The sequence below is a fragment of the Eubalaena glacialis genome, chromosome 10 (assembly GCF_028564815.1).
Source record: "Eubalaena glacialis isolate mEubGla1 chromosome 10, mEubGla1.1.hap2.+ XY, whole genome shotgun sequence".
In the NCBI taxonomy this organism is placed as follows: Eukaryota; Metazoa; Chordata; class Mammalia; order Artiodactyla; family Balaenidae; genus Eubalaena; species Eubalaena glacialis.
The window spans coordinates 88,720,475-88,732,728 of record NC_083725.1 but is presented as its reverse complement, the minus strand read 5'-3'; the positions used below and the strand labels follow the sequence as shown (position 1 = coordinate 88,732,728).

Here is a 12,254-nt window from a genome sequence, read left to right as displayed (position 1 = left end):
TCATTCAGGAGATATCGATCTTCTCCCAGAAAACTCTTTATACCTGTATCATCTCCCTCACCTCTCTGTATTTTGTTTAGTCAATTTGCCTTTTTATTTTATTACTCCTGAACAAAAATCTTTCAGGTAGTGTCCATATAATTTTACTGTGCAGAGTATGGGACAAGTATTTTGTTCAACCTCTACATACTGATTATTTGGCAAAATAACAAATCTAAAATTTCAAAGAATTAATAAAAAGGAGCCAAATTGAAAGCATTCAGTTGATAATATATGTTCACCATTAGGTTTTGTTAGAGAAGTCAAAGACTTTTCTGGTTATCAAGTATCATCTTGCAGATTTTCAATATGATGAAAGTAAATAGTAGCAAATTTAATTACAAAGCTTACATTTGGCAGCCATTACTTCTGAAGAGTTGTATTGCTTTTTTAATTATTCTAGCCTATACACTTAGAAAATTAATATTAAACTTAAAAAATGATCCCATGGAAGGAAATAAAATATTTTGTTAATCCTCATAGGTACCTGATATGAATAATTTATAGTTTGGTTTTAAAAGAGCTTCCTCCTTAAATTCTAGATTTTTAAAAAATTATGTAAGATGAAAAGTTAACTGATAATACATACACAGAGATATAAATTAGCCCATAATCCTCTCATTCTTATACAACGGGGTTCATGTTGTTGTTGTGTGCATGTGTGTGTGTGCATGGATGTGTGTGTACACGTCCAAATGTACTTTCTTTCCTATTTTAATACTGGCTTTAACATTGTTTTAAATGTTCCCTTTGTCTTAAATGATCCATGGAAAGTTTTAGACTTGAGTAATCGGGCCCTCTCTGAGCCCCAGTGAACAAGAAATTATCTAGTACAACCAGTATTTCGGTAACTCTAGTTTACTGACATTTTCCACCATAAACAGTAAATCCAAGATTTAGGCCTCAGGGAAAACATTATCAAGTCCATCTCATTAGACTTTCTTAAGAAGACTCAGAAGAAAAAAATCATTAGAAAGAAATGAAAATACAATAGAATCATAAGAAAGACACTTAAAACTTTTCTTGTTTTCCTTTTTTCTATAAACATTTTTGCACATTTGATAAACCATTTTAACGTCATAATCAGAGTACAAATGCTGAATCTTGATACCAAGGCATTTGTATAGTCTATTTCTTAACCTGGGCATCAAGGTGGAAATGATATAGGAATAATGTAGCTCATCTGTATTTGAAATGTCTCAAAAAATTGGAGGAAGGAAGGGAGGGAGGGAGGGAGGGAGGAAGGAAGGGGAATAAAGGAGACTAGAAATGGCTAAAGCAGTTGATTTGGGATTTAAAATCCACCTTACTGGGATTGATAAAAGAAGATGTATCATTAATTAATCATGGTTTAATAGTTCTAAATAACTAATTTCATTCAAGGAAAAAAAAAGAAATAAAAAGGTGGAAATACAAATGTGATGGAGAAATTTTAGAAAATAAAGTAGTTATGTAACAGGGTAGACAAAAAGTCAAAAGGAGGAAAAAGCATACAGCATTTTATAGGATCGTTACATTTTAAAGGCTGTAAGGAAAGCGGTTACAGCTTATTTATTTCAAATCTACATCACTCTAAGATTACCTCACATAAATTTTTCATTCCAGACTGACTTTTCCTAACATAAGGTCCATTTCTAACTAGCTCTCTTCTTCAGTGCCTGTGATGTCATTTGGTAGACAAATACATTTATAAAATAAAAATAAATGTTTAACATTGCCCAAGCAAAATATAATTAGAAGAGAAAATGACCTGGAGATGTATGAACTAATAACATTATCAAATATATGTTAAAGTAGGGATTATATACTCAAGTTTTAACCTTATAGTTCTTCTCCATTAGTACTTAACTAAAGGACATATTTGCATGCGATCATACCCCAGAGCTTATGGCAAATCAATATGTTTGTTTGTGTATATTCTTTGACTTGTATGAAATTTTCCTGAAATATGTCTTACCTCATTTTGGAGATCTCGGATCATTTTGTTCTTTCTCTCCATTTCAGTCTTTAAAAAAGCAATCTGAAAATAAATAGAATATCATGTAGACATATTTCAAATTCATTTCTATAGCTTTTATAAATTTATATTCACAATTTTTGAAGTATAATAAAATTATCTGTCAACAAATACTGAAAAAGAACAAAGGGTTAAATTTTCATTAACCACATTTTTATTGCCCAATTCATAAATATATCCACTGGTTATATCACATAACTTTTTCTTATGTAATAAAAGATTATTTTTTTAAAAAAAAATTTCATCTGTTTCTGTTTTGTAAATAAGTTCATCTGTGGGGCAGGGATGGTTAGGGAGTTTGGGATTGACTTGTACACACTGCTATATGTAAAATAAATAACCAACAAGGACCCACTGTATAAAAAAAAATGAAGAGGGGACAAGAGAATATGCTTGAGATGAGATTGGCCATGTGTTGCTAATTCTTGAAGCTAATTGATGGATTCATGGGGATTTAGTACACTACTCCTTCCACTTTTGTGTAAGTTTGAAATTCTCCATAATAAAAAAGTTTAAAAAAAATTTTAAAAATTGAGAAATGCATGTTATGACTGTGATTGGCTTACTTGTCTAAACTTCAATTTTTAAAAATGTGGTTCTTAAAACAAAGCTAAATTCTAGGGTTGGGCCTAGGAATCTCTTTTCTTAAAACATGCTCCAGGTAATTTTTACATAAGGCCAGGTTTGAGAGCAATTGCATGGTGATGCTCCTGACCTCAAAAGCATGGAACGTTATAAACACTGTACCAGAGAAACCATGATGTTTCCTGCTGAATATGATATTGTCAGAATCTGTACCCTTAGGCCAGTTATTCAAACTGTATCTGTATAAACATTGCATCTTTATCTGCCTGACTACTTTGAAAAAGGTCAGTATAGCACAGTAGCTAAAATATGAGACTCTATGGTCACTGAGGGTTCACTATTTATGTGAATGTATGACAGTGGATGAAACATTTAATTTCTCCAATTTTCAATTTTCTGCCAGTCACATTTTTTTAAAAAGTAAAAGGAACAGGTAAAATTAATTTTACTGATATATTTTATTTAATTCAATATATTCAAAATAGTATCATTTGACATGTAATGGATTAATGATGATAAATCGACTTTTTTTTTTGCAATATATCTTTAGAATCCACTGTGTGTTTTACACGTACAGCATATCTCAATTTGGACTAGCCATTTTATAATGCTCAAAAGCCTCATGTATCTGGTGGTTATATATTGGATAACATAGTCTTAGAGGATTCCTGGAATGATGCAAAAGAGACTGGTAAAGTGGATTATCTCTAGAGATAGATTAAGTCAGTGGAAATCAAATTTAGGAGTAAAGTTAATTTTTACCATATATATACACATTAAAAAAATAGTTCTGAAATCTTTCAAACATAAACAAAGAAACAAGAGTAATACTATGTAAAATGCTTCTGGGCCCACCCTAAGAATAAATATATATAAATGCTTTGTCCAATTTTCTTCAGACCTTGTAAAGAAAATGTTATAGTACTATTAAAGCCCCACCTAATTTTTCTTCCTCCCCTCCCCCCAGAGGTAACCACTATCCTGGATTTGATGTGTAGTAGCCTTGTTCACTTTCTGTACATTATATTTGTTGTGCGTCTGTAAAGCTTTACAACACGTATTAACACCTTGTCTTTTCTGGCTTGTGTAGGTGTCCTTGTATTACCGTTTCCCCAAAAGGTAACAAAACCTAAACCAAACAATTTTTGATGGTCCAACTACATGTAAAACAGAAGCAGAGCCTGAGAACCACTATGTCCATCATTTTGGTCACAACAATTTTCAAGCTTACATTTGAATTATGAAGATCCTCGGAGCAACCTGAAAATGTGAGCCACACTCATTGTCCCATTAGGGAGATAGTTCAATTTAGTAATTAGATATATAATCAAGGGCAGCACATAAGAGTATCTGCTCTTAGATCTAAAATAGCACAATATTTACAGAATCAAATCCAAATGTTTTCCCTCTATTTGAGAGTGAGCAATTACAATTACTTCATTCTCCCCTTCTTATCCAACTTTCAACTACATCAACTATAGTCTTCCTAGCAGAAAGAATAATTGTTGAATGATTTGCAACAATTAAAATATATACTTATTTAATCCTTAGTTAACCTAGAATCCTCAAATAGGGAGAAAAAGCACAAAGAGTTTGAGTCTTTACCGAAGTTTGGAAGTGATGAGTCCCAGTAGTATGAAATCTATCTTTTCCTAGATTCCACCAGTTGCACATTAAAAAAAAATCATGCTTTTACTAAATATATGTTATTTCCATATTTGTTAAGCTTTCTGTCATCTCTTTCTGGACTTTGACTTAGAAAATATCAGTCATTCAATTCAAAACATAAACACATTCCCTCCAAAAGATAAGTATTATTTATTTCTGCAGATATTTGCATTTATTGATCATGATGATATATTTTGTTAATATAGTCTTGAATTTGTTCTTATAGACCTTTTACATGTACATTCATTAGTAGAAAAATAGCTATTAGTTTACACATATAGCCATTAATTGATTTTGGAATCATAACTGATGAAGTTTGTAAAATGAGATGAAAGTTTTCAATTTTTTTCTATTTTCCAGAAAATATTTGCCTATATTTGAAGTTAACTGATCTTTAAAAATTAGTAGAAGTCACCATGAAAACCTGCTGGCTTTGAAATACTTAGGAAAGGGGGTCTTTCAGCATAATAAAATTCCAACTGTGTTCAGCTATTCAAGTGCTGAATTTCTTCTTGCAGAAATTTTAGCATTTTATATTTATTTATCTAGAAATTTACATGTACAGTTTTAAATGTATCAGGGAACTGTTGCTCATAATACCTTATTTGTTTGAATTCCTATTACAGTTATGACTCTTAGCTCTTTTTTTAATTCAACATTTTAAAATTTGAGTCTTTCTTTCTATTCTTAATCTTTCTCATATCTTAAAGTCTTTTATCATAGTCTTTTCAAATAACTTAAATTTACCTTTTTTTGTTTTCTATTTTATTATTGTCTTCACTAGTCTTTATAATACTCTATTGCACTGATGTTTTGGTTTTTAAATAACTTCTTGAATTTATGTTGTTAATCTTTTATTTTTCTGGAAAAATGCATTTAAAGCTATCAATTCACCTCAATTATTATATTGGCATGTAGTGTCTTCACTATTATTAAGTATTTCTTTATTTCTTTTATTATTTCTTATTAATCGAAGGGTTATTAGAAAATGTGTTACATATTTTCCAAACATAAAGAATTGTTTAACCATTTATAAAAGTTTATTTTAAATTTTATAACAAAAGGATTGAATAACATAGTGTATATGCTAGTCATATTTTTGAACGTATATAACTTTTTGTATTATACATATTATATTTCTATAAAATTTCTATAGATGTTCTGCATGTGCTTAAAAAGAATATAGTCACTTTTTTAGAGATTTCTCTATATATCTAATATTTATTACTACCAGTTGTATTTTTAAAATCTTTGTATTTGCTTATTTCTCCCTTCACTTATAGATTGATGGATATGGAAGCTGATTTGTTAAGTACATTTATGTTTATGATGGTTATAACTATAACCACCTCATTTTATTTATTTATTTTTCTTTGCTAGCATATAATGCTTTCTCTTACATATTTGTGCTTTAAATTCTATTTGCCAGCATTAATATTGCTGTCAATCATTTACTTCTTTTATGTTGTTTTGCATATATTTTCCTGTATTGCTTATTTTAAGTATGTGGTCTTTTCAGTTGTTAAAATTAGCACATTTGCATATATTGTCCTAATTTCTTAATTGTAGTTATTCTGTGTCTTTTAAAAATTATTATTAAAATTAACCCATTTAAATTATTGTTATTTCTAATACATTGAAACTTTTGCCAACAGTAATTCTTTTGCCTACATTTTTTTTCAATTGGATAATTTATTTATTTTATTATTTTATTTTTTTCTTTCTATTGAGTAGATCAAATTTAGTTTAGATTCTACTATCAACTATACGCCAGATATAATTTTAGGGAAATTATGTATGCTATTTTAATTTTAATTATTCCCCAAATTCTTCAAATAAGGAAACTTGTAGAAGTTAAAGAGCTTACTCAAATTTACAGATAGTAGATGGTCCACTAGGAATTTAAACCCAGAATATTCTTATTCTGTAGCACATGTTAGGTTATGAATACATATAGGGTGTTTCTGGTTTAATAGAGTATTTTGGGGTGGGAGAGGAAAATCCTCCCTCAAGATTCAATGCTGAACTTTAAGAAAAGCACTACAAGGATTCTGAGGTGAGGATAAAGCTGACTCGGCCAGTCCTGTCTCCTCCTTCTTCCCAACTATGCATCCTTTGTCCCCACTTTTGCCATACTTGACTCTTCTAACTTTTGTTGAGCTCTTTCAAATGTTAGAGCTTTCTTCTTTTGGGATGTTAGCCACAGTGTGCATAGCATTTTGGAATAAACACAGGTTCATGCCTTGGTTTCTCCAAATGCTAGCTGTGTAAATACAAGCAAGAGTTATTCATTTTCAGAAAAAAAAAAACAAAAAAAAACAACAGTAGTGTGCAGTTTTATTGTGAGAATCTGAGAAAACAGTATGTGTGAATACTTCTATTCTGTTCTAACTGTCATTATTTGTGACTGGGCTATGAAGAAGTTGAGATTAAATGTGATAGGTCAAGAAAGAAATGGGATTGCAATTAGGGTTGCTTCTTATGCTGGGTCAGATTTTGAGGGGAGGAATCAACATGACAGTGCTAAAAATATGTCTGTTCTTTTATGTAACACCCGCGGTCCAAAGAGCCAGACACTAGGACACCTTGTAGGTTAGCAGTGAGTGTTGCCATGGCATAACAGAGAAGAACAAAGATGCTAATCCTTACAGGTGGGCTGGACAGATAACAGTGAATTTATTAACAAGAAATAATCCTGCACCCAGGAGAATCAACAGCCATTATTACAAAGACTGTCTCCAAGAAGCAGGTACCCCAGATGACAGACAGGGCTAAGTTTCAGAAGCAAAACTTTATACCCTAATCCAGATTATTCAAGGAAGACTTGCAAAAGAAAGGCAGGATGACAATTCTTAAAGGGGCTGGGATCCCAGGTAACCAACCTGGATGGAGACCTTGTATTAGTCCTGTTTCTAGCTTCTGTAAACTTGATGCTTTAACATCTACCTTACATTATACGCAGGCTAGCCTTGTTATGGACAACCCAATAATATGCTTGAGTCATCCTATCTTGACTTCCTGCCTTCCTCATCGCTGCTCCTTCCCCACCCACTCTTCCTGGTGGTATGCTTTTCAAATACACACTAACCAGTACAGAGCCTAGAACTCCAGCCACCCCTTGTACTGGGTTCTCACACTTCAGGCGACTATCCACCTGCCTTAATCACCCCAGGGCTGGGGACGAGACAAATAGTCCCTGTGCCCCGGAGCCTGCTGAAATCATTCAAATGGGCCAATCCTAGGCCTGCTTACCCTACCTAGCCCATTCCTTCCCACAGAAACCACAGTAAAGGCTCTTGTCCACAGTTTCCCCACCTTCCTTTGCCTTGTGCCTGACCTGGTGCTTCCCTGCATGGTCCCCAGTCATGTGGCATGCCCCCCTCTTGGGAACTGTGAGAAATAAACTATCTTTCCAAAGGTAGTTGTTTCCTGATCTATTGGTCTTACTATACCTCAAATTTTCTATTAATATACTATATTTTGAAATAGATTCAGGTCCTCGAACAAGATCAAAGGTTCAATCTCCATAAATGGTACATAAGTGCATGTGGGGAATGAGGTAGAAATCTAGTTTTTAGCACTACTATCCAGAGTACCATCTCTCCTGCCCATGGTGAATATTAGTTATAAGAATTGAAACGTGAGGGTCAATAGAACATCATTTTGAGAGAGAAAATCTGGAGAGAAGTTCGATCCTTAAACTTTGGGGTGTCTCAGAATCACCTGTGTAGTTGATTAAGTAGGCAGATGGTGTGGCTCCACCCTTGGGAGATGTCTATTCAGTGGATGTAGGGTATGGCTTAGGGATCTGTATAGCTTAACTTAGTTCAAGGTCACACCCCAAAATTCAAGAGCCACTGATAGGGGGGCCTGACACCAACACTCTCGCCCTGAGTTTTTCATCCATAAATAAGGGTTGGGAATCAGAAGACCCCTAAGAATCAAATACAACGAAAATATTTTTTTGGAATGATTGCTGCTAAGTATTTTTGTAATCTTGTTGATCGCGTTTTTTTCATTTGCGTTTTTTCATTTCATTATATAAATATTCATTTATATTTGTCACAGGTGTATTTGTTCCATAATGATTTTAGGGAAAAAAGTTAACAATTTTCCAGCCCCAAAGCAAAGGACACAGAAAAGAAACACTTACAGTAGCCTGCTGTTTTTCTGCTTTCTCAGTTGTCTCTTTAAGCTGATTTTCCAGGGACTCCTGGAGAGACTTCATTTGTTCTCTTGTTTAGCAGAAAATAGAGAGCAAAAGAGAGACATGATATAAATCTCTTATTTCCTATTTACATGATGAAAAGAGGTTTTGCTGTATATATACATTTAGGAAACATAACTAGAATATATAGAGCCACGGTTAAACGTACAAGATGTATCTCAGGACTCTGGTGATAAAGAGTCTTCTCTCCCATGCAAGCACTAAAAGCAAGCTGTATTTAAGGGAAATTGCCTTGCTATTGTGTCTTATAAGAATGCTACTGTGTGAATCATCTGTGAGCTGCATAATGTGTTAAATCAAATCGATATAATAATTAGAGTTAGAAAGCTAATTTTAGTGACAGCATGCCAGGGTGTGAACATGCTGTTTAGAAAAAAAAGTTACCATAGACTTGCTGATGGGATAAAATTATCATTCCCTTGGATGCTCTACATTAACTAATTCTAAAGCGTTGTGTTTTAGACATCCTGTATAAGGTCTGAGACTTTTTGTAAAAACAAAGAGAAAAAAGACTTATTTTTAATGCAAAAGCTGCCTCATTTATTGGGGATAATAAAAAATACATGCCTGCACATATATACATATTGTGTCTCAAGTTCAGTAGGACATATGGACCCTGTCTCACATTAAAAATATAAATATTTTCATAAATATGAATTCCCCTCAAGGGTTTAGGATTTTCTCAATTATGACAAATTTTATTATCTTTCTGTGCCTTCATTTTATCACCTAAGCTATCACTTCAAAAAGTTCAGATAGCAGATAACAGTATATGAGTGAGTGTGTGTGTAGGTGTGTGTTAAGTATGGCTAGAGGAATAAACCCCTTCAAAGCAACAGCAACAACCAAACAGAAACCTTTTCTAGTCTTAGCAGCACACAAACTAAAATTCCCAGACTAGAGCCAAAAGACAACTTCTGGAAAAAAAATATTTTCTTGGTGTGTAACCACAATAAAGAGACTATGGGATAGGAAAGCACGTTCTTAGACTCATTTTTTTTTTTCACCTATTAATGGGCACAATAATAGAACTACCTCATAGGTTTATAGTGAGGTTTAGAAGATGTAATATAGGCAAAATGCTTAGCAAATGCCTGGAAAATATTCACTTAATACACGAGACCATTATCACAACCACTGGCACCACTTGAGGTCCCCGTGTTCATTCTTTGACCACCACATCCTGCACAACCACAAGCTGCTCTTTCATCCAGAAGGACTTAATGATGCCTCCAGATTTCTTACTCTAGAAACTATTAGGTCCCAGTTTCAATTTTAGGAATATCCATGAGAGTCTATACGATCGCTGGAATCAATCTGGATTTTGTTTATCAAGGCAACGTATAACAGGAACAAGTTATAAAATAATTACAGTCACTTCGGTTTTTAGATGATTTATGCTTGTTTGGGTAAAGCTTTAACATGCTTTTGCTTAAAGTGGATTTTAATTCTCAGCTTCCATTACGGCCTCAAACAGGTTTTATTTATCAGAGTTGTTTCACATGTAGACTTCCATTATTTCTCCTGATATTTACCACAAAGAGCATGTGTGGCATAATATAATAGAAAATAATAGTAATATTTACATATATTGTAGGCTTACAGTATGTCAGGCACTCCATAAAATGGAAAACTGATACATAAAGAGGTGGTGTAATTGTGTTCTGCAGCCTATGTGCTCAAATTCTAGAGAGTCATTATACTACCCCTATTGAGGGAGAAAGACAGAGAGGAAGAAAGAAGGAAGGATCTACATTCTATTCCTAACACTCAAATCTTCAACAAGTACTGAATAAAAATGCAATAGGACTATTATATTTCCAACTAGAAAAAAGTTATAATAAAATCTTGTAATACTTATTATTTCTGGATTTTAAAATTCTCATTTTTATTTTAAAGTGATACATATATTTTAAAATTAAATGATAAAATTCATATATTTTATAAAAATTAAAATAAGTGTTTATATATGTACATATATATTCAAAAACGCCCACATACTGACATCTATAGGCAATAGGGAGTAAGAAAAAAATAAGTTGCAAAAGCTGTTAAAAGCTGGAGAAGGTAGAGAATTCTCATTTTCATGGCGAGGAAAGCTATCAGAATGGCAAAGCGGGACTTTTGAAACTTCTGAATCTCTCCATCTCCTTTTTCAGACTTATTTCTGCACATTCTCACTGCTCACATGCTTTAGGTGGCCCCAAACTCCTGTCCCACAACTTGCTCAGTTCTACTCCGACCACCCCCCCTCCACCAAATGGGATTTGCACAAACTATGTAGAGCTACTCTTGGGCCCTATTTGGCACTGAACTGAAGCTTGAATTCTAAAGAACTGTTGGCTCCAGTGACACTGTGATAGGGTTTCTCGGATGTTGAGTACATTTTAGCATAGAATTTCATGGTTACAAGGGATTTTCAAAGGCAGTTGTTTCACACATCTTCCATCCCCAATTATAAATATAAAAATACCTCACCCTACAGGAAGGTATTCTTTTCATGTGGTTACCAGATCGTATTGTCGTAACATCACAGATAGAAACCTTGCCACTATCTCAGGCATTCTTTTCCTTTACAGAGAACTCGATATACTAAAATCCATTAGTACACAGAGTCCAAAACTGCCTTCTCAAAATCTCTACCCACCATCCACTGTAGAGAGTAAAATGTTTTATTCCTTTTTATTTTCAAGACAGCTTTTCAGAAACTTCAGGGTACTCTCCTATCTCCCAGGGTCTCTATTTTTTGGTTACATACTCTCACTCCTCACATAGTATGACTTAAAAGTCTCTCCATCAACTGGAGGACTCGTCTATGAATATTACCTAAGCTGTCTAAATATTTCTGAAATGTAACAATCAAGAGTCAATGCAACTTTCTCCTTCTCATGTAAAAGTATGCGTGCATATGCACACACACACACATACACTACACACACAAACACACATATACACATTCCTTTCTCTGTACCTCTTTGGCAGAAAGACATGCTGCTCTCACTACCTGGTTGTTTACTACCATGCCATATCCTCTGCGTTTACTTACTTACAATCTAGTACAGATACACAGAGGGACTTTATTAGTTGCCTGTTGGTTACAATTCCAAGAAGGAAATTCTAACTGATTCAGTTTTGTTTTGGTAGCCACCTATGAGGTAATTAACTGTAGCCAGTGATGTCAGAGACACATAAAAACAGCATGACTTCTAGGGACCACTTCGCCAGGTAAGGGCCAGGTGGCAAGGCTCCCCGAGGACATGGAGTTACTGAGAACTGGGTGTATAGCCAAATGGCATCTGCAATACATTTTAGTCTTTCAGGCTCTGATAATACTTCTAAATTTGCCATCAGTTAATACTTTTTATAGTCTGAGATAATTTTTTTCTCTTTTACTGTTTATTAATCTCTTTTATTTTGGAAATGAGATATATAGTCTCCACATTCAGATAACCATGATTTTTATAACTCTAACTAAACAGCAAAAACGAATATATCAAATGTATTATACTTTTGTTAGGATTTATTGAATTTTCCATGCTGACTTTGTGTACATTATACAAGTTATGCATTTTAACAAATTTTATAATTTTCGATAAAACTTTGAAATCACAATACCAAAATATATGCTCTATTTAACACATTCATTGAAAAACTTGGTCCATCATCTGGCTATCTGTATACCATGCCAAATGTATAGATGATGGCCTGAAATTCTTA

At 33.4% G+C, this 12,254-nt stretch overlaps 1 protein-coding gene across 1 annotated transcript in view; it reads right to left on the bottom strand.

Moving 5' to 3' along the window:
• The window catches only part of LUZP2 (leucine zipper protein 2), a 429,813-nt gene that overhangs the window by 214,588 nt on the left and 202,971 nt on the right, over positions 1 to 12,254 (bottom strand). The window contains exons 4-5 of the mRNA XM_061203161.1: positions 8,463 to 8,544; positions 1,997 to 2,059 (exon numbers count right to left, since the gene is read on the bottom strand). Of these exons, the coding sequence (XP_061059144.1) occupies positions 1,997 to 2,059; positions 8,463 to 8,544 (145 nt within the window). The remainder of the gene's footprint in view (positions 1 to 1,996; positions 2,060 to 8,462; positions 8,545 to 12,254) is intronic.